Source organism: Ahaetulla prasina, chromosome 6 (genome assembly GCF_028640845.1).
Source record: "Ahaetulla prasina isolate Xishuangbanna chromosome 6, ASM2864084v1, whole genome shotgun sequence".
Lineage (NCBI taxonomy): Eukaryota > Metazoa > Chordata > Lepidosauria > Squamata > Colubridae > Ahaetulla > Ahaetulla prasina.
The window spans coordinates 80,463,167-80,487,142 of record NC_080544.1 but is presented as its reverse complement, the minus strand read 5'-3'; the positions used below and the strand labels follow the sequence as shown (position 1 = coordinate 80,487,142).

Below are 23,976 nucleotides of genomic sequence, written 5' to 3'. Positions count from 1 at the left end.
TGCACTTCTATAAAACCTGCAGCTGGGTTTTGGGAGATGTTTGCACCAGCTCTCTGCAATCTTCACTTATCTATTATTTCCTTCATAGTGTAGGGATACAGCAATGGGTATGGGTAGTTGCAAGCAACTCTAAATCAGCCTTCAACAGAGTGTCTACTCTACAGGAAGGATCAAGTAGATTAAGATGGTGGTCAAAGCCAAGCAATTGAAGCACTTATCTTTTTTACATGCATTATGTAAAAGAGAGAGGATATTAGTCACATGGTTGAGGTTCTCATCTTGATTTCTTTTGACACCCACTGCAGATTAAAAGGTATTTAATAGTGCTTCAAGGTATGTAATGTCACATTGGACAGATGTTATTAAAGAAAAAAGCAAGAAAGTTTTTCTATTTAAAAAAAAAATGGAGAAAGGAAACAATAACAAAAAATTGTGCACCTTATATTATGATATCAGTTTGTTTTGGAGTATAAAATTTCAATATGATTTTTAATGTATAAGAATATTCAACAACAACAACAACAACAACAGAGTTGGAAGGGACCTTGGAGGCCTTCTAGTCCAACCCCCTGCCCAGGCAGGAAACTCTACACCATCTCAGACAGATGGTTATCCAACATTTTCTTAAAAATTTCCAGTGTTGGAGCATTCACAACTTCTGCAGGCAAGTCGTTCCACTTATTAATTGTTCTAACTGTCAGGAAATTTCTCCTTAGTTCTAAGTTGCTTCTTTCCTTGATTAGTTTCCACCCATTGCTTCTTGTTCTACCCTCAGGTGCTTTGGAGAACAGCCCGACTCCCTCTTCTTTGTGGCAACCCCTGAGATATTGGAACACTGCTATCATGTCTCCCCAGTCCTTCTTTTCATTAAACTAGACATACCCAGTTCCTGCAACCGTTCTTCATATGTTCTAGTCTCCAGTCCCCTAATCATCTTTGTTGCTCTTCTCTGCACTCATTCTCCATATGAAATACAAATGGAAAGTAAACAAACCTCTGTGTTTAAATTTAAAGCCTATAATATAAGGAAAAAGCTTTGATACAGTCTGGATTTGCATGATATTTTACTTAGTATTACAAAATGATTTTTTACAGTAGATTTGTGAAATAAGCTGCTTATGGTAGCATTTTTGCAATAGGAATGAAACAGATAGAGTGCCCTTGAGTCATCTGTATAATTCAAATAAGTAGAGAATCATGATCCAAGTTGAAGAACTTGCTTTGGATAGGAGAAAGTGTGAATCAGATATTACACATCAGTAATCTATGTCCTACATTTATTATTTTTAAATACAAGCTCTGTTGTTTCTATGTGTCTAGACTCAGATGGGTCTTACTCTCCAGGTAAGGAATTTTCCTGTATTGGCATTCAATACAGCTCGCAGAAGGGCCTAATATTTTGTCAAGAGTAAGCCCTCCTATACTTCGAGATTAGTTAAGTATGCCATAGGGGAAGCAGAATAACCACTAGGTTTTCTGGCAATAAATTTTGACGACACGATTAGAAGCAACTGACACTCTGTGTTTGCTACAAGTTGTTCAATCAATGCAACCATGAGTTCTAATGCTGCCTTAGGCACAAATCCAACTGGGTGACCTTGTGTCAGTCACTTTCTCTTAGGCCCTAGGAAGCAATGATGTCCAGTCTCTGAGAACTGGACATGATTGAATGAACTTGAAGTTATAAATATCCCTCCCTCCCTCCCTCCCTTCCTTTTCTTTCTCTTCCAGTAGATAAAGAGTTAACTTTCAAACACTTGGCTTAATTCACATAAATCAGGCTTGTTTATTGCCTTTCCCTGTAACTTATCAGGAAGCTCAGGGGAGGAATGTCAGCGCCTGAGTTATTTTCCAAGACTGGAAATCAACTGAAGTGCTTAAATTTGCTTGCTCTGCTAATAGAGGAAGAAAACAAACAAACAAGGAAGCAGCAAGAAGTGTTTTGTGTTTGTCAGTTGGACTTTGTGCTGTGAACCCACAAAGTTCTCATGACACCATCCATCCATTTTGATGCTAATCTTTTGGGAGTAACTCTCAGGAAGAAAGACAAGAGACTATTCTGCAGATTCCTATGCATAAACTGAATGCAGATTACATAAGTAATCTTTTACAGACTTTAATTCCTTCCTCCACTTTGGCTGCTGTGATGGTCTGGGGTTCTGTCCAAAAGAAGTCCCCAGCTTCTTTATTCCTTCCACCCATGCCAAAAATGAAACACCATCCACTTTCCTTCTCATGGATAGGCCTTTCCAGATATGTGGTTCCCATTTTTTAAAATCTGAGTGGTCTTCTGTTGATCTCCCTCTCCATAGTTGATACATTCCCATCTCATGTGACCACTGGAGGATGAGTAAAAATAAAAAGAACACCACCTTTTTACCATTATTCCTAACAATCAGTTTGAAGGGGATTTGGTACAACTCTTACCAATTTTACCTTGTTTTAAAAGAAAAAAAAAGGAAATACCTGCTATTTCACCATTTCTCAAAAAAATATTGACGCCGTATTTTAGTGCAGAAATTTATTTATATTAAAATGAATATAAAACTGAAACCAGAGACTTTTTTTTTAGGACTACTGGGCAAGGAACTTGAACATAATCTGGAATTTTATTATTGTATATGCTGGCTGCAGCAAGAATTTTTTATCTACAATAATGGAAAGATAACAACAATCCCTACAATGTAATAATGGATGGAAAAACTGGAGAAGCTTGCAAAAATGGCCAAATTAACTGCTTTAATCAAAGAATCAGTTTTGTTTCTATTTGGAAACCACTTCTAGACTTTGTGCTCAAGACAAAAAACTGAAGTCTGACTTTCAGATTTGCTGAAGTTTGTTATAGAAATGATAAAAGCAAAAAGTTGCAGCTATACTTTATTATTGGTATTCTACTATGCTGAAAAATGTTGGAAGTTAATGCCTTTTTCCCCTCCCGCCCATGTCACACTTCTCCCCCAATTTCCTTCTCCATTTCCCTACAATCTTTATTTTAATTTGTTTTTTTATACTAGGATTCAATTAAAAAATGAAAAAATGTTCATGGTTGAAAGGAAGGAAAAGTCCCCAGCCTTTCACTTCCACTGGCAATTTATTTATTTCAAAAATGTCCAGCTTGTTACCAGTCTGGAAGCTCAGGGTAAAAGGCCTTAGATCACCAGTAAGGGAAGAGAATGGGGTGTTCCTGCCACAGTGCAGTAGAGTAGACAGACTGGCATGAAATGTAACGAGGGCAGCAGTCAAAGAGCTCTTACTTGTGCTATGGAAAAGATTACTTTGGTGCCACAACAACTCCTCTGCTGAGACACACTTGGAATATTGTGTCCAGTTTTAGTCACCACCATAGGAAAAAGATGCTGAGGCACTAGAAAGAGTAAAGGGAGGAGGAACAAGATGATAAAGGGTCTGGAGGCTAAACTGTACAAAGAATGGTTGGCAGAACCATGCAGGTCTAGTCTAATGAACAGAAGGAAGCAAAGAAAGAGAGAGAGAGAGAAAGAGAGAGAGAGAGAGAAGGAGAGATTCAACCTAGAAATGAAGAGGAACTTTCTGACAGTGAGAAGAATCAACCTATGCAAATTTGCTTGCCTTCTAGAGTTGTGGGAGCTTCATCACTTCAGACTTTTTGTCTGCTATTTGTCAGAAATGGTGTAGGGTCTCGTGCTTGAGGGGGGGTTGGACTAGATGACCTATAAGATCCCTTCCAACTCTGTTAATCTGTTAAAGGATACATTTATGGATAAATTAACGAAAGAAATAAAGGAAAAGGAAGAGACAGAATATTATCAAGTTGGACCAAATGGTACGAGTGGTTATTTTTTATTTATTTATTTATAATTACATTTCTATACTGTACCATCTCCCGAAGGACTCAGGGCAGTTTACAGCCATATTAAAATACACACACCAATACAAATATAAATATAATAAATAACTATAATTAAAAACAATTAAAAGCAAATATTTAATGGCCGAATCACTAAAATGGTCAAAGACCGATTAAAACCCATTAAAATTTCGCTAAAATATTTCTTAGGCTAGTCCCGCTCGGTGAAATAATAAAGTCTTCAGTTCATGTTTGAAGGCCCGGAAGTCGGGGAGTTGGCGTAACTCCGGAGGTAGCTCGTTCCATAGGGCCGGTGCCGCCACAGAGAAGGCCCTCCCCCCGGGGGCCGCCAATCTACATTGTTTGGTCGACGGCACCCTGAGAAGGCCCGCTCTGTGGGAGTGCACAGGTCGTTGGGAAGCAATCGGTGGCAGAAGGTGGTCTCGCAAATACCCCAGTCCTAAGCCATGGAGTGCTTTAAAGGTGGTAGCCAACACCTTGAATTGCACCCGGAAGGCTACCGGCAGCCAGTGCAGACTGCGCAGGATGGGTGTTATATGGGAGCAACGCAGTGCTCCCTCTATCACCCGCGCGGCCGCATTCTGGACTGGCTGGAGCCTCCTGGTGCTCTTCAAGGGGAGCCCCATGTAGAGAGCATGGTTAGAGAATAGGAAAACTAAATAGAGATAAAGGATGGAGAAGACAAGATAACAAATCTTGTTACAAAATTTACAAAATATTGTAAACAAATAAAACTAGATATAAAGGGACAATAAAGTAAAAGATAGTAAAAAAGAAGGGAAAAGGGGAATATATAAAGCTGAAAGTAGACGGAACGAAACCATCATGTAAAAAGAAAACACATATCATGTGTTTATGTTATGCATGTTTGTGTTGTGTTGTAATAAAATCAATAAAAACTTTTTTTTAAAAAAAGGATACATTTATCTGAACCAAATTCTGAGCGTTGAAGTCCCATTGATTTTAAAGTTGTTCAGGTTGAGAAACAATATCATTCTGCATTATTGTACCTTTTTGTATCAAAGCGGTAACCAAGCTGCCAAAAAGTACCAAAAACAGAAAACTAGGCTGTTATCACCCCACGGCTGTCTAAGTCAAGAGTACCAACAAACCTTCTTCTTTCCGCGCCAATTACACGGCATCGAAAAAAAAATAATAAAGCCGCAGGAATAAGCAAAGCGGCTCGACATTTATCATTCATATATCTCATTCAGAGTTCGGGCGACGGCTTCACGTCTCTACTGAGCATGTGCACATATTTCACACATGCTCATTTGAGCGCGCTGGCTGTTCCCTTCGCACCGGCTCTGTGAAGTGCAAAATAAAATAAATAAAATAAAATAAATGGGGCGGGCGTGGGGCGAAAACGGGGGGCGGGGGGGGAAATAGAAGAGAAAAGGCTGAATGCAAGAAGAAAGTAGACGCTCCCCGCCCGACCTCGCCGCGAGCCAATGGCTGAATCTCGCAGCTCCTTCTCCAGAAGCTCCGATTTCGCTTCGCTCAGGTCTCCCTGCTGCCCCTCCTCTCCCATTCCCGCCTGCCGTATAAAAGCTCCAGCGAGCCTCACGCGTGCCCTTTGCCTACTGCCCAAGGACCCTGGACCGAAGGGAGGAGCAGCAGAAGGTAGCGGCAATCCCTCCATCCGTGCGTTTGACCAACTTCATCGGAGACGAGGGGGGTCCTCCTTCCTCAACTCTTTCCAAGGGAACCCGTGGAATTTTCAAGTCCGCCTTTCTCTCCCCCCGCAGGGCAACTTTTCCTTTTCGGGAGTTTGGATGGCAGCCCCCCGGGCTTGGCATTAAAAGGGAAAGCAGGCGAAAGGATTCCCTGGAAGCCAACGAGCGAAGTCAAGAGAGAGACGCAACCGCTGATTTTGCTGGCTGATTTAGCGGAATGCTGAACATGGCGATGAGGACCGCTGGACCCTTCGCCCTCTTCTTGGGTTTAGTCATCCAGTTCCTCCCTCCGATCCAACTCGCTGATCCCGAATCCTCTCAGTCGCCCCTTCCTGCAGGTAACTAACCTTGTTCTAGTTCTAAGCTTAACGCGTGCCAGGCCTCCGCTGATTACGGTTTTCTATGCCAGATTCAAAAGAGGGGAGTGTTCCTGCCCTCCCCCGGGCCCTTTCCATTATCAGACTGATTTATAAGAGGATAATTAATTTCAAGGAAGTGAAACTTCCTTTCTTTTCTAAGAAATGCTTGCATCTGTTTGAACGAGATTTAAGTCCAACAGCCGATGAATGGATAAGGTGCTGATGCCCCTTTGAAAGGACAGAAGAGAGGGGATCCCAGATCTTGCCAAAGTAGATTTTAAAAGATGTTGGTTTTGCAAACCTTTGTATGGAGTTTAATTTCTGGTTTGGTCAAAGAAGCCGTTTCAAAGCATTTCTCCTCCTTGTTATTCAAGAGACCAAAGTCCATTCTTTTCCCTTATAATGACGATCCAGGGTTTCATCATTCCTGTTTTTCCCCCTTTTTTTCTTTCTTCCCCATTTATGTAGACCCTAAATCATTGGCAAATGCTCACCTAGATACAAATTGAAACAAGTGTTACTTGTTAAAGACTGTGGTTTCTAAACACATACTCAGGATAAAGATGGTGGTAATTAAAAAGAGATTAATTAAAGCACCTTTCAAATATTAACTGCAAATCATACCCTCCCTATTAGAGAGAAATATGTTCTGAAATTTGGAGGATTTTTTTAAATGGAATTCTCTGCATCTAGCAGGAAAATTTAAAAGAAATTGAGATGTACAAATGCAATGTTCTTTTTTTCCGTAAAGTTTATTTCAGGAACCTCAGATTTTTAACTATGTTCTGTCAGGGAAAGATTTGTAGTTGTTTCTAAAGCCCTCAAAATTACAAGGGTGTCTTAGAAACAAAATAGAGTGAAGCAGAAGCCATTGTTCTTGAAAGAGGGGTGGTCCTGGGAGGCATTAAGTCCAGAGTCTTAACATGAAATAGCTATGAGGGCATCTGTGGATTCCCATACATTGTTCATTGAGGGTAATTTAAACACCAGCAGCTGGGCGGGGAAGGGGGGAGGGTTGTAACTTGTCAAATGCACTTAAATAGCTGTCATGAAGAATTTATTTTCACTCTGATGATTCCAATTTCAGAACCAAGTAGCAAAATGTAGGAAATCCAGTTTCAAGCTTAGAGAGAAATCTTTTTTTTTTCCTTAGACAAAAAAGGAAATGCTGCCTTCTTGGCATCATTTCATTTGGTAACAGACTTGGCCTGAGAAGCAAGGTTGGGGAAAATAATTTATTCAACTTAGTAACTGTTATTTTTATATCGTCCTGTTCCCCCAGCCAGTTTTCTCAAAATGAGATGAATTTGTGCCCCAGTCTTGCTCATATTCTGTTTCTTGGATCTTATAACATGCTTGTTCTGAGGAGCTGGAAAGCAGGAAGAAATTCAATCCCTGATGTGTAAAGCAGAAGAATAAAAACATGCATTAAACCTGTTCAAAGAAAAGCACTTAAGACTTTTCATTCAGCTGCGATAATGAGTTTAAAACACACATTTTTTTTGCCACATGTTCTTTGCTTGGATCTTTTTTCATACTCTTACATGTATCTTGCCTTGAAACTCAATTATAATGTCTGATCTCTATCCTTGATAATAATGCAAGAAACTTATATACACGGACACACATTAGGAAGATAAAAACTAATACAAACTAATATAAAATAAGGAAAAGAGAAGACAGAAATCAATATTTTTGCAGTTAAAAATGCAAGAAAAAAATAATCTAGTGTTGTTTTTGACTAAATTCTTTTTAATTTGCCTATTAATATTTCAATTCCACTTAAAGGATCTTTCAGAACCAATACCCAAAAAATTTATTACTTTCTCCAGAGTCTTGGGGTACATTTTAAAGTAGCAAACAACTACTAAAGAGAATGCTTTATTTTTTTCATAATATGCTTAAAGTAAGTAGAATAGAATAGATTAGAATTTTTTATTGGCCAACTGTGATTGGACACACAATTAATTTGTCTTGGTGCATATGCTCTCAGTGTACATAAAAGAAAAGATACCTTCGTCAAGGTACAACACTTACAACACTTAATGATAGTCATAGGGTACAAATAAGCAATCAGGAAACAATATCAATATAAATTGTAAGGATACAAGCAGCAAAGTTACAGTCATACAGTCATAAGTGGAAGGAGATGGGTGATGGGAATGATGAGAAGATTAATAGTAGTGCAGATTTAGTAAATAGTTTGAGAGTGTTGAGGAAATTATTTGTTTAGAAGAGTGATGGTGTTCGGGAAAAAACTTCTTGTGTCTAGTTGTTTATTTGTTTATTTGTGAGTTGTTTATTTCATATAAAGAACATGAGTAGAACAGGAAACTACCTTAAGATTGAAGGCTGTAATGAACACACTTTATTCACCATAAATCCTATAGACGTTGATGACCTTGATGACTTGCACTGTGGGATATTCACATTCCAACTTAGACTTACAGGAGACAACAGGACTATCATCATGAAATATGCTGCTTTGACTCTAGAATGTGACAATGTGTTTTACTCTCATATTACCCTCTGGCATGAAGGTATTATTCTGACTTTTTTTTCCCAAGCAGTCAGATATCATCTCAAGTACTTTGAGGATGTTTTCTGTAGGACTATGACATTTTAACATTTCACTATCAGGTGTGTGAGAAGGGTAAATTTCATAAAGAAAGAGAGACTAATTCTGCCTTTTTGGTCCAGAGTTAGTTTCTATTCTGATTCATGTTCTATTGCATTGCTCATTTTGTTGAGTTATTTATATTACTCTTTTTTTGTTGAACAGACCAGGTAGATCTATTTTTTTTTAATCAGATGATACAGGTATAGATGTTGTTATGCTTTCTATGACCAAATTTCATGCTGTGGCTTATTGAACTTGTTCAATGGAAATTGGATTCATTTTGAGCTATTGATGTTCCCAGCTTATGTAAATCTTATTGACAAGTTTTTTTTTCTACCAGTATTTTTCTTTTGGATGATCGGTGATAAAAATCTGATTGTTGACTGGCAGGTTGTTGTTGACACAGTTCAATACATTTTCCCAAAACAATAGTAATTCCAAAAAGACAAGTTTTTTTTCTAGATAGTGGATAGGCAACGCAGAACCAAAATATCAGGGTGGGTTTCTTTTGGTTGGTTGGTTGGTTGGTTTGAAAGCCACAAAAAGTTAACTCACAAACTGCCCCACAATGAAAAGATGGCAGACTACACTGAGTCAGCATGTAACAGTGGCTCTGTCTAGACTGGAGCAGACATGAAGAAAGGAGATGTTGCCTAGAATGCAAGAAGGCATTCATTGGGAAGGATTTAAAAACATGCCTGAGGTATGATATGTTTGCACATCACAGTTGAGTGTTCTACTGGGTAGAATCATATCAGCCATAGGAAGACTTCACCATAGTACAAGCCTTCACTATGGCCAAATAGTTGAAAATGTTAGCTTTCAAAACCAGCTGCTGATTCAGTTCTACAGAGGAATTATTGAGTCTGTCATCTGCACCTCTGTAACTGTCTGGTTTGGCTCTGCAACCAAACAAGACAAACACAGACTTCAACGGATAATTAGAACTGCAGAAAAAACAATTGCTACCAACCTGTCTTCCATTGAGAATCTGTATATTGCATGAGTCAAGAGGAGTGTGAAAAAATCTACAGACCCCTCACGTAAATTGTTTCAATGTCTACCCTCAAAAAACACTATAGGGCAGGGGTCACCAATCTTTTAGACCTCAGGGACCACTAAATTCATAATTATGAATCCCGTGGACCACTAATATGAATTTTTAAAAAGATAAATAGTATTTAGTGCAATATAAAAAGTGCAAATAACTTTTCTGTGGACCACCAAAATTTTCTCCCGGACCAGCAGTTGGTGGCCGCTGCTACAGGGCACTGCATACCAAAACAACTAGATACAAGGACAGTTTTTCCCCGAATGCCATCACTCTGCTTAACAACTAATTCCCACAATACTGTGAAATAATTTACTAAGACTTTATTACTATTACTCTTCTCTTCCTTACTAATATCTCTTCCCACTTATTAATATAACTATGTTGCTTGTATCTTTCAATTATATTGTTTTTAATTGTTTCCTAGTACGATTTGATAGCTTATTAGTAACCTTGACTATCACTAAGTGTTGTATCTTTGTATTCTTGATGAATTTTATTCTCCTTATGTACACTGAGAGCATATACACCAAAGACAAATTCCTTGTGTGTCCAATCACGCTTGGCCCATAAGAGTAATTATTGAATAGAATAAATAATACTAGCTGTTAACTTAGTACTTGTAACCAACAAATGCTATGCATGCTACATTTGATAAAATGCACTGCCAGAAAGAGAGCTTCTGAAGGACATATGCACTATGGAGCATATCCCAAATTTATTGGCTGCTTAAGTCCTGACATACTAGTTATAGTTCAGGTTCCTGTCAAAACAAATTATTCTGCTGGATGGTTTTTTTAAAGTCCTTCATTCATCCTCAGAGTCAGAATAAATGAACTTGTATAGCACATGTTTCTCTTGTTTAAAAATAATCCCCCAAAACTATAATAAATGTGGCTCATGTTAGGAAGAGATGTGTAACATGAAGTAATTACTTGGGAACTTTAATAAAAATGGGGAAGTGTAGAGTGCAACAGTTTTAATATGTAACTTTGTCTTCTGAGAGTGTTTTCTTCTACAAAATAATTTACTTTAGACAGTAAAATATGTGGTTAATAATAAACCCACAACTACATGCAAGCATATCACTATGCTTATTTGCTTCATTATTTTTTGCAAATGTTAATTTCTTGGTTTAGCAATATTGTGTGGAATTTGAAAATTGATTTGTATTCTCGTCTATAAAATGTTCATACCAGTTCTAGACGTTTAGTATATTATGTGGTTTGTTAATATATAATAAAATACAATATATATTACTGAGGTGAAGTATAGGAAGCGATACCCAAAGGCGGTCAAGAATCATGGAACAGCAGTAGCTATGTCTGCTCAAAAAGTCAACAAATTGGATGCTGGAGAGTAATTTAAAATATTCCCTGGGTTTTCATATTTGCCTGCTGATATTTAAACAGCTGGCCTTGTAAAAAGAGTGTTTAAGGGCAAGAAACTTTCTCTAAACTTTCCTCACTCTGTATAACTGAAGCCAGTTGCTAAGTGTTTTCTAAATGCTGAGTCACTGAGCAATAATGAAATGTATATATACACCCCATTTGGGAACATAAAATACAGTATGCAGTGGAATGAGAAAATATAGTAAATGGGAAAATGTTGCTTTTTATCACTTATACATCAATATGTCATATCTTTGTTCAGTTCAATGACGTGATTGAAAACTCATCACAAGCTCTGAATTAACTATAAATCTTGAAAGATGATTAGAAAAATAAATTGGTTTGGCTGTTTGTAGGCACATACCATTGTAGGCACATTTCTTATTCTAAAAGAGTATATGTAAATGTTTGCAAATAAGGACGTTTCCAAACCCTACAATACATTTTGCTTTGATGCATTTCATTTTCCCAATTATATTTTTAAAATCAAAGAAACAACAATTAAGGAGGTTAGAGAAGTGTGGTAGTACTCCCATTGCCTGCCTCTGCTTTAGATGGATTGCTTTTCAAAATAAATTTTATTAAAGGTTTTACAAGGAACATAAAAATTAACAAACTAATACAAAGTGGAGGAAAGGAAGAAGGAAGGAAAAAATGAAAAGAAGAAAAAAGAAGCTTCTGATTTTTGTTGTAGTAAATATAAGTACCGTTATCAAATTCTCTCTTACCCTATGATTACAAAGAAGCTCACTTTTTTCTATTATTATTTTTTTCTAATTATAAAACCACAAGTCATGAAGGCATTTTTTCCATTCATGCAAAAGGTCTATAAAGAGCTTCCAGTTAGCCATAAAAGTAGATATTGTTGGCTATAAATGCAGATATTTTCTACTTTAGATGGATTTATAGAGGAAATTTGGAACAGAAAATGGAACTGCTTCTGACATTTTTGATGACAGTGGCATTTTTGATAAAATCACTGGTGGTCTTCTCTTTCTAAGTAGTTTATTCTTCTCTGTACTGCAGGAAATTACAGTGCCATAAATACAAGAACTTGGACTATCCATTGGCAATGAGTGTTATTACCGTGGTTATGAGAGAAAGGGGTTCCCCCCTCTGGCAGTTTTTCACCTCACAGTTCTTGTGTTTGTTGGGAAACCAATGATATACAAGTTTGGATCAAATCTGTCCCTCCTGCTCAATATTTTAATATGCTGGAAATAATCACAAAATACCTGATAACATATTTAATTCTACATATTTCACATGGGACAGTATTGCCACTCAGCAGAAAAATGCACACCTTATTAATAGCTGACAGTTGACAGTAGCTTGATGAATGGATCAGGTCTTCCTCCATAGTTTCATTTCTCTGTTATTTTTGTTATTTTTGTGAATGTGGGTTTTGAAGGTACAGAGGGTTATGAAAACACATGCTTGCGTCTTGCACATATGGATTTATTCAGTTCAATTAGAGGGAGGATGTACATGCCTATTATGTGGACTCTAAATTGCCAGGTTCTAAGTAATTGCAGTGTTCATTTGAGAACTGGAGGTTATTTATTTTTCTTTAACTCCACACATTTACATGCCTGAGAGGGGAAAGGCCTGTCTCCTTTGACAAAGACACATTGACCTTCTGAGTTCAGCTGTTTATCTCAAGGGTTGGCTGCACAGTTTTTCCTAATGGTAACTGGTCAGTGCCAACAACCTTGGGTATTTTTTTCATCCAATTACCTGATTTAGCACAAAGAATACTTATTCCAGTACTGGTATGTGCATAGCATTTGGGCCAATTTTAAAAACCATGACGTGGATAAACTATAGTGCAGATTTTTAAAATTTCTTTTATAAACAGATTACTGTATAGAAGAGCCAGGCAATCATTGGAAGCTGGTGGAGGAAGGAGCAAAGGTGTGCGTGGAATATACTGAACACGGCCAGGATTATTCCACAGGACAGATGTTACCATGGAAAAGGCATCCTCAATCATACTCTAAACTGTGGCAGTAGAATAGGACCAGAAAAGGGGAGGAGGGGTCAGATACATTTTTTAAAGGCCTCTTGAAAACAAATTTGACTTTTGGAATTTTCATGTAATGGGCTGGGAGATGGAAGAAGAGCCTCAGCCAGGACAATGGTCAATAAGAGATGTCTCAGCCCACAGTAGGAAAGGGATGACTGAAGAGTCTCTGAAGGGACCTTCCCTAGTTTATTGGAAGGCAAAGGCAAGGGTGGGGAGAAGTGCTTTCAGACTTGCAAGATTATATTACTATAAACCTTGCAATAAATGTAGTAGTGTGCATGGCTTTAGCCTTCTCTCTGGACTGTCTCAAGCAGCTGACAGACATGTTCATACGGTTTTTTAGCAAAAGAAAAATGGTTAAGTGGCCTAAATTGTTCAGAATTTTATATGAGAATTTTATTACCTTTAATATGGTTCTGTAATTGATTGGCAGTTAATTTAGTTGTTTTAGCTTGTTTTACCATTATGTTATTCAAAAGTTGTAATTTCTGTCCCAGGGGACCCATACATTGTATTAACCAATTTTTAACAATTGGCTTTAAAAAAATAAATAAATCCAGAAAGGATTACAAGTAACAGAAAACAAATGTTAATTTCAGATTAATTTTTGAATTATGGCTTCCCTGCTGAAAAAACCAGATTAGTGTCAAAGTGCATTTAACATTGGTAATTATTCCTATTGTATTTTATAATATTGCCTAAAAACCTAACTTCATAACATTATTGAATAAGATCTGTGGAAGTAGTTATTTAACAGCATTCTGATTATCCAATGTAAATGCATTGTGTTATGGAAACCATCCCAGAACAACAGCTTTTATAGCTAAATCCATACCCCTAGCAACTGAAAATCCTCTGTACATATTGGACAAATTGCTGGGCTTTGTGAATGCCTCTCTCATTCAGATTTCTTTAAGCCCAGTTTACAAAAAATGTTCCTTCCTTTCAAAATAGCTTGGTTGTGTGTAACCACAGTGCCTTGGATGACATGTCATTTGGTATAGTGGGCACGAGGAAAAGTGGGAATGGGAAATGTATAAATCCCATTACTCTTTGTGAACTGACTAGGCACTGGAAAGACATTTGAATATTATATTAATACAGTAATTTATAGTTTATACTGTGTGTCAATAATCGTTACTCAAATGAGTAACTAGTTTATCAGTGTATGTTTCAGGAAATCTTTTAAAAATTTTAATTTCAGTGTAAAACTATAGTAATGTCAGCTGCACACACATTTAATATAAGTAAAAATGTTTCATACCTTAGAGCATAAGAACTGTTTAGTTGGGTCTGGCCAAGATCCACCTTAAGTGATCCTATTGATCCTGCCAGTGGCCATTCAGATGCATCAGGGGTATTTAAAAGCAGGAGATGACTTTCCCATCCTTCTCCTGAAGTTGGTGCTTGGAGTTATATTATCCTCAACCTGATGACCTCTTTTACTTCAGTCATGCATTTTCTCCCATGAAAACTAAAATTAACTTGAAAAGTGATGGTGCTAACATTTATAGATGTTAGGTAAAGGACGCAGAGCTCTTTTTTTGGAAGAAGTCAACTTTTGGCTCAAAGCGGGACTTCAAATTGGTGTAATAATTTATAATCAACTTGTATAAACTATAAAAACAATCCTTTAAAAAAGGTCTAAAAAGAAAGCATATACATTCCATATGTTAGTTACACTAAATTAAGATTTGTAATGCAATACAGTCCTATATCTTGTATTTTTAAAGTGCCCATTAAGTTTCTATTTAATCCCACATAAAGTAAAATAACTTTAATGTATTATTGAAAAAGACAATGACAGAACTGAAATATTGAATGGATTATAGAACTGCATTTTAGGATGTAAAAAGAAAGAAGTTCTATATATGGCCATAGATTAAACATAATATAAATCTGATGAAGACTTTGCAATTATTGTCAGAAAAATGTTAATTTCTTGTAAGCAATCATTTCTCTTGCTCAAACAAAACAGCCCAGCATTTGATTTTCATTATGGGAAATGTGGTCTTTTTAAATTACTACATAAGTAGCATGACTTCCATGGAAGAAATGGTGAACTGAAGTAAAGCCAACAACTGCAGCAAAATGAATTGCTGACGAGAAGACCAGCTCTTTGTGATTCCTCTTGGGACCAACTAATGCAGAGTGACCGCAAGTGTTCCAGACAATTGCTCCTCATGAGAAAAACCAGGATGAGAATTTGAATGCTGGACATTAAAGGGAACCAGAATGAGCTAAAAGCTAGAGAACACTTAGTTTAATCTACTGATACCGAAAGTAGCGAAATATTTTAATATTCTCATAATGTTTGAACAATGGACCCAGACATTAATTTGAAAAGTGTCTGCCTCTGTAGATAGAACTCCATTTCAAAGAGTTATGGAAGAGGAACAAGTTCGTTTCTGACAAGATTGAGCTTGATTTAGAAATGACAGGCTACAAGAATGATATGGAAAAGGATGCTAAACTGGAATTATAAAAGAAACACACGTCTTAATAATTAAAATGGATATATAAATAACAAACCAAGGGAGTGACTTCTATACATTTCTATCCTATTTCCTATATTGGATTAACAAAAAAGTCTTATTAAAGCTTTGAAGAATTTTGTGAGAAGGAACAAAGAAAAAATAAAAAGAAACCAGGACATTTCAATTTCCAACAATTTCAGTCAATATGGACAAATGGAAAAAAGCTAAGGGTACAGGTGTCTCTCTTTGGGATGACTAGCAGTGTTAAAACATACTGTTTTTAACTAATTGATGCCTAATTTATACATATGATATAACCTTGTCTTGTTAAAATATGTAAAATAATTCCTACTTATTGTAAATGGACTTTATACTAGTCCAAGACCAATTAAAGAAAATAATTTGTTGTGCTTGGAGTATTTTGTGGGGATGTAAATGGGGGGAGTAGTTAATTGAAGTATTACTTTTCATAAAATTACCAATGTACTAGAATACTGAATGCTTCATATATTTAATATTAGCTCTGTGCTAATATTTACAACATATTGTAACAATGAAGATAAAATAAATACACCAAAAATGTTTAAAGAAATTCTGAAGCGCCTTGAGAATAACATAAGAAAATAAACCTTTTTGCAGTGTAAGAATGTTTCCAATAAAGTACAAAATAGATTTTGGCTCATCAATGTTTTAAGTAGTATAAAGTATACTGCTTTTCCAGAATATGGCCCCAGAGGTTTGCTGACCAAGTTATATGCAAGGCAATAGAATTTTATTCAAATGATTGAATTTTAAATTCCTGTTCAAATTGTTTCTTTGTTGCTTCTCACCCCTCAGTAAGAGTTAATAAATCCTAATATATAATCCCATCTTGTCACTCACAAAGGGTGGTTTCACAAAATTGCAAAAGCTGAAGTTTGTTTAATCATAATTTGGTAAACAAATCACAGTAGCAGGGTCACACATGGTTCTAAATAAAACCAAGCAACCACATTAATGCTTGATGCAACATATGATTAAATTAATTTCATATAGGAGAATGTTGTTTGTGTATTTAGCAATTTCTTTTGATGTCTCTCAAAATACAAATTTTGCAACTGACACATACAAATAATAGAAATTAAATTAACCCTTACTTTTCACACAATGAGCAATGTAAACTTAAAATGCAGTCATACAGAAAAAGCATGCATTTTTTAAAAAAAAGTTGAAATGTAATATCTATTAATAATGTCAGAAGAAGAAATTTAATAAACTATAAACTGCTATAATTTTTAGCTTCAGCAATCCTGATGAACGAGTCTGAATTTAATATATGGCCTTTTCCTGCCTTATTGCTTGTAATTCTAAAATTACAGCATGGTCAAAATTTCTGAAATTCTTTTGTAGAGTTGTGTGAAAAAAAAATCTTAAAAGAGGAACAGCATATCTTTAAAGCACCCATATCTTTTTTTACATGTCCATATAAGTGAAAAAAAAAATCAATGCTTCATTCACTTGACTCCTTAAAGCAGAATACCTTTTCTGTTTTCTTTCAGATTTGAGTAGAAACAAGAAAAAAGATATGGTTACTTTAAAAAGCAGCTTGTCTGTGTATTTTTGAATTACCGTACTTTTGACATATAAGCAGACCTATTACTTTATTTATCTTTAGATTTTTATCCTGATTTTATCACTTTATATGTAGCTGAAAGGGACACATGTATTACCTAATATTCCTTGCTCCTGCTTTTTTCCCCACAACAACCCATTCGGGTGGACTCAGCTGAGAGTGAACTGTAAAGGAATAAAATTAAGAACATTATAGATAAATATTAATTTATACATTTTCCTGTGTGGTATTCTGACTGTAGTAGAATATTTGTAAACAATTAGATGTTTTTGCTATCAGGCAATCAGAGCAAAGGAGTGTTCCTATGATTGCAGAAAACACATCTGTTACTTGTATCTCACACATAGACCCCATTGCTTCTTAATTCCTGAGAAAGAATATTTGGAAGACTGTTGATAAAACAGGAGTAAGCAGGTTTTTGGCTTGCAAGAGGTTGATGGTGATTTAACTAGAATCTAATGTAAATAAGTTCCAAATCTTAAGACCAGGAATTTGTTTAGCATACCAGAAACAAATTTGCAGTCACTCCACAAAAGTTGTATATACAGTATATCAATGTTTCATCATTTCCACAATGATATTCAAAATGGAATGAAACAATGGTGGATTTCTACCAGTTCAGGCGAACCAGTAACGGTGGATGCGGGAGGCTCCGCCCACCACTCGGATGTCATCACAGATGCTCTGTGCATGTGCAGAAGGTTCTGTGCATGTGCAGAAGGTTCTGCGCATGCACAGAAGGGCAGCGCAAGAGCGAAGCGCATGTGCACTCACAGTTCCGAACCAGTAGTGAAGGTAAGCAAAACCCAACACTGGAATGGAAGTAATTTTGTTGCTGAGAGATTTGATTTGTATCACTTAGTCATAGGCAATCTCATTTTCCAGAATACTATATTTCTATTTTTCTCTTTCAGAAGTGTCATAATTCTTTAGTTTCCCCCCCTACACACATACATAATTTATGAACAGAGTATTGGCCATATCATATTTTATACAATTCAGTATATTCAAATATATTTTACTTAGTTGCATTTTTGTCGAAATATTCCTTTTTCATAGCTTTTATTCATTTCCTAATATTTCCTTCCTTATTTTATTAAGTCACATAATTCTTGCTTCTGCAAACAAAGAAGAAAAAATAGTAGCTTCATCATTGCATTGTATTATAGTTCACAAGGGCATTTGTTAAAGAATTATACTGCAACTTTCAATTCACTAGTACTTTTTAAAAAATAGTAACAACGCCTACAATTAACACCGTATCTAATAAATATTTTCCCCATGCTGAAATATGTAGCTGTAATGTGAAATTGTAGTTCTGTTTTTCCCCCTTTGTTTCAATTGTGTCTGATTGTCTAGACATCTTCTTGGCAAAGATTTTCAGGAGTGGTTTGCCATTTCTTCCGCTCTAGGACTGAAAGAAAGTGACTGGTCCAAGTTCCCCCAGATTTCTACTTAAATCATCATCATCCTCTTGCAATCACAATATTCTGATTTCTATCCTGGTATCTTAATAACTGCACCAAATTGGCTCATTATTGACTAATAAATCCATTATTGACTAATCGTCAGTAACATTCAAATTAAAGCCACTCAGAATGGATTTTCCTGTTTGTGCTATAAAAGTAAGCATATATGTAGTTTTCCCCCATGAATGTGAATGGCTTCTAAATGGCTCCGTATGTGTGTGTGTGTGTGTGTGTGTGTAGATAGGTAGTAGGTAGGTAGGTAGGTAGGTAGGTAGGTATTTATTTATTTATTTATTTATTTATTTATTTATTTATTTATTTATTTATCGTATTTATATACCGCCCTATCTCCCTAGGGACTCAGGGCGGTTCACAGGCAGATAAAAAAGTACAAATAAATACAGAATAAAATAACAATTAAAAAACTTATTCTACACAGACAAATAATTAAAAAAGCAATATAAATAATAAAACCCATTAAAACCAATATAAATTTAAAATCTAGTCCAGTCCTGCGCAGATGAATAAATATGTTTTAAGTTCGTGGCGGAAGGTTCGGAGATCCGGAAGTTGGCGAAGTCCTGGGGGGAGTTCGTTCCAGAGGGTGGGAGCCCCCACAGAGAAGGCCCTTCCCCTGGGTGTCGCCAAACGACACTGTCTAGCAGACGGCACCCTGAGGAGTCCCTCTCTGTGAGAGCGCACGGGTCGGTGAGAGGTATTCGGTAGCAGCAGGCAGTCCCGTAAATAGCCTGGCCCTATGCCATGGAGCGCTTTAAAGATAGTTACCAAAACCTTGAAGCGCACCCGGAAGGCCACAGGTAGCCAGTGCAGTCTGCGCAGGAGAGGTGTCACATGGGAGCCACGAGGGGCTCCCTCTATCACCCGCGCAGCTGCATTCTGAACTAACTGAAGCCTCCGGATGCCCTTCAAGGGGAGCCCCAAGGGGAGATAGATAGATAGCTATTCAGAGACTATATAAAAGCATTGTGAATATGAACATTTTGAAGAATTTTGATTAGCAGTGGTATGCTGTAGAGGCCAAGTTATAAATCTGGCCTGAACTTGTAATGGTTCTCATCCCATGTAATTGGACACTGACAATTCATTTAGACAGATGTTTTCCATAAGCCAGCTTTTGAAACAGACTTGACAGTTTTCATTCCAAACTTTAAAATGAAGTGTGTTGATGAATTGTATTTCATCCTAATTATAAATTATATAATTTGTATAATTAAATAGAACTATCATTTAGATAATGGATAATATGTTTCCATTCAATAGTGTTCTTTTATGCTGTTTTTTAACAGCTAAGTTTATGTCAACTTCTTAAATTCTGAGCTTCTAATGAAACAAATTAACTTAGTTTACTGTTATGATTGAAGATGAAATGAAGATTTGATTTATTACATGAGATGTTGATAAGTTTAGCCAACTTCACAATTGTTCCTTATTTTTCAGCTATCTTTTTTCATCAGTCAGGAACAAATGTTTTCTCTTTTTTCCTTCAATAGATAAGCTTTTAATTCTAACTATCGCAACCAAGGAAACAGATGGCTTCCACCGATTTATGCAATCAGCAAATCACTTCAACTACACAGTAAAGGTATTGTGTGTTCAGTTGCCCTTTCATGATGTTGCAGACAATTTCCACTCTGTGTATATATACACGTGTACATAAATGGGGGATTTATGCATTATGTTATACTGTGCTAAATGAAAACACAGAATGAAATTAGAAAATCTTTCTGTTGCAGTGTGCTGCATGTGTTTGCCAGCTCAATATTATTCCGTCCTATAGCACTTTGTTAGTGTTGCCTACCTCTTAATCTTCCAGATGCTGTCTTTTACTCATTTTAGGAGACAGTTTCAAAGAGTTATAGACTGAAACGTTGGCAAGATTTTTAACAGTCTGTAAATATTACCTCTTTCTGTTTCCACTCAATTATTTTCATGGTGCTTGCATCTGTTACGATTCCAAAATATTCCCTTTTATTCCATAATTTCATATTAACAATATCACCTCTTGCCATTTCAGGGCAATTTATTTTTGGTTTGATGATTTTATTCTGGCTCCTGGATTCAGTAAAATACTTGTTTCTCTGATGTAGTCAATACACATATAATGATAAATTTAAAAGTGAATATTACCAAGATATTCAGGACATGATCTTTAGATCAGATTTCCTTTGATCCAAAACAAAAACTTTTTTTATCCAATTAGTATTGCGGAGATATTGAAAATTTGGAGTAGAAACTGGATTGTGCTTTATATTGTTTTGCCAGTAAACTTTTTTATGAACAGCCTAGGCATATATATGCAAAATTATGTGCTTAAAAGACTTCAAACATAGTCATGGTTTAGTAACTTTAAAATAAGGCAACAACTAATCAAGTGGAAGATGCCTATACATCATCTTCTTTTAATGACCCCATATTCTCTTGCGGGGGTGAAGTCTGGGCAACTGAATGGAGCTAGCAGAGTGTTTACTGGCCGGATGCCCTTCCTATTGCCAATGCGGAGTTTTGTTTAGCAGGTATATTCTCATTGTGCCCAGAGACTGTTGTGGTCTGCCAGCAGCCTATGGAGCTGGCAGCAGAGTTGGACAGTGAGGAGGCTGGGGAGGAACATGGGCCAGTCCTGGAATCCTCGGACAAGGGCCCTGCATCGGAGGCAGAGAAAGAGCCATCTGGCATTTTTTAGGCATTAGTATAATGTAAAGGAATAGAAATAAAGCACCGGAAGCTTTTTCCAAATTTGTACAGAAAGGAGTAATTTTCCTCAGTCTACCCTTACTTTTGGTTCTTTTTATATTTTTAAATTTTAATTCCAAGCATATGTTGTAAAAGTTAGTGAATATCAATCAGTTCTTTTAACACAAGTGAAGTCAGGGGTCAACTATCCTTTCCTTAAAAAAAAGAAAAGCTAAAGTGAAGCCTATTATGCATATATACGCTCTTTCAAATATCATTCTTCCAAAGTTAATCCATATTAAGCCAGCATTTCACTACTCATAAATTTTCTGTATCCGAAACTAAAAAACCAATGACACCAGTCTTCAAATATGAGAGAATATTCTTAACCATATAGTAACCCTCCCCGTTTTTTCTTTCACATGAAATTACAAATAGCATTATCTTACAGCAACTTTTAAAATAGAATGTAATATATTCTATTTGGCCTTTATAATAAGTTTTTTAGTTGAATGTTTTTATTCTGTATATTTGTGTGTTTTTATATGGCTGTACACCGCCCTGAGTCCTTAGGGAGATAGGGCGGTATATAAATACGAATAAATAAATAAATAAATAAATAAATAATAGAATATTCCGCGAATTTTTCTAGGCAAATATATTGTGATATGGGCAGAAGGCCATGTCACGATATATTTAAACAGAATTATGGTACAGAATGGATAAGGATAGGTGTGTAAATTTCTTGGAGAAAGGAAATTGGAGACTGTTTTATTATTATTATTCCAAGTTGATAAACTTTCTTATACAAGTAGCGTATAAGACTTATGACCACAAATAAGCCCAAAATTTTGATTACTAAGCAAAGCAATAATGGCCTATTTTACATTCTTTTTTGCCATGGTTATTAAGTGAATCAATATAGTTGTTAAGTGAATCATGAGATACTTAGGTGAATCAGTGGGCTTCCCAACTGACTTTATTTATTAGAAGTTCCCTAAGGTGGTTGCAAATGATAATCCTTGGGATGCTTGATTTGTGACTGTGGGTATGCTGGAATAGTCATACATGTAAGAAGTGGCCATAAGTCATTTTTTCAGTGCCATTGTAAATTTGAATGGTCATTAAATGTATGGTTGTAAGTAGAAGACTATCTATATTACAATTTTTGTCTGAATTCAAAATAGTGCATATTTTTCTGGTAGTCTTCCGGAGGGGATTTAGTTCACTGCAATAAAAGAAACTTTATAACTGAGGGTTGAACTATATCTCTCTTCTGCTCTTTGATCTTGGTTATTTGCTTACAGATGTTTTATTACTTAAATGAGTAATATCATCAGTCTGATGATTTTGGTTGTTGAAACATCTGCAAGCAAACAACCAAGACCAGAGAGCACCAAATTCAGATTCAAGACTGGACCCATGGTAGATGTTGCTATTTCTATTAAAAATAAAAAAAAATTGTATCTGTTGATCACAACTAAAAAAAAATGGGTATGAAAAATTAGATATAGATAGAAATACTGTATAATTTTTGTCACCTGAATCAAAACACTGAAGTTGAAAAATAGTGTGAAATTTATCTTCAACAAATTTACCTTACTGACTTCAACACATTCAATCCTTGGCAGATTTAGGAAAGATTTCTTTGTAAAAATCTGAAGTAGAACTGTATAAAACCAGAGCGGCTATGGATCTCACTGTCAGGGTTCCAATAATAGATCAATTGCAAGCAAACCTCTGAGGCCGGAGAATTCCTCAATGAATAGCTTTATTGGAAATATCATATTGGCACGTATCTTGGTGAAAACCAACTCTGAGGGGCCCCTTGGTTTTCCCCTAATTAAAAGTAAAAAGTTTTCCCTAAAACCCAAGCAATCAGTCACATGGCCCAATTATGGCAGTGTCTGCAGGTCTGGTGACATCACCATCACCTCCGGCCAGGTGTGAGAATGTCTTTGGTTTCCAGGAAAAAAAGTATTTTATTTTAACTATACAAGTCCAGCTATCTCTAATTTCCCTTCCCTATCCCTTAGCTCCATTGTGGCAGCACTGACACTCCAAGATGGCTTCGACCAGATCAGCTTCAGGATTGACACTGACACAACCCAGTCGTCGGTGTTCCTGTTAACTGCAGAAATGATGGCAATATATTTTTAATAACCCTTCCCCTCCTTCCCAAAAGAATAAAAATAAAAACCATGTTATTTCTGTTTCTAGGTCTTAGGCAAAGGTGAAAAGTGGAAAGGAAGAAATGGACCAAATGCTATTGGTGGAGGCCAGAAAGTACGTCTGATAAAATCTGCATTGGAGACATATGCTGATCAGGAAGATTTGGTGGTTATGTATGTGGACTGGTAAGAAGAACTCCTTGTTTTGGGTTTCATATTTTAGTCATTGGGAACGTCGTAACATTGCTAATTTTGTTGCATCATGCTGGATCTTTTCTGCTGCCCAAGTCTCTCTTAAGGAACAGAGATAGATATAGAATCTGTTTTATACATCCAGTTTTTTTTTTCCCCAAGTGGACTTATATATATAAAACATTATCAAAGACTATTGCAGTTATATTCTTGAAGATGACAAACAGATTAATAAGACTTTAGGAATATGCTTTGTGCAGCCTAGAATTGTACAGCTCATTCTTCTTGTATGAGTTAGTCCTTTCTGTCAGAAAAGACTAGGCAACATGTCTTTTAAATTTGGAATATTAAATGCACAGAAACTGTAGCTAGATAATAGCAACTTTCCAACCTT

General features: G+C 36.2%; 1 protein-coding gene across 4 annotated transcripts in view; it reads left to right on the top strand.

The window, feature by feature from the left end:
* The first annotated feature begins 4,035 nt into the window (after positions 1-4,035).
* Positions 4,036-23,976, top strand: part of PLOD2 (procollagen-lysine,2-oxoglutarate 5-dioxygenase 2) — a 66,715-nt gene continuing 46,774 nt past the window's right edge. Inside the window, exons 1-4 of one of the 4 annotated variants that reach the window (XM_058187000.1) lie at positions 4,041-5,470; positions 5,596-5,861; positions 20,040-20,131; positions 23,440-23,576. In XM_058187000.1, coding sequence (XP_058042983.1) covers positions 5,741-5,861; positions 20,040-20,131; positions 23,440-23,576 — 350 coding nt within the window. In that variant the 5' untranslated portion in view covers positions 4,041-5,470; positions 5,596-5,740. Of the gene's footprint in view, positions 5,862-20,039; positions 20,132-23,439; positions 23,577-23,976 lie in introns of all 4 variants that reach the window. The other 3 variants (XR_009155598.1, XM_058187001.1, XM_058186999.1) reach the window with 3 other exon arrangements.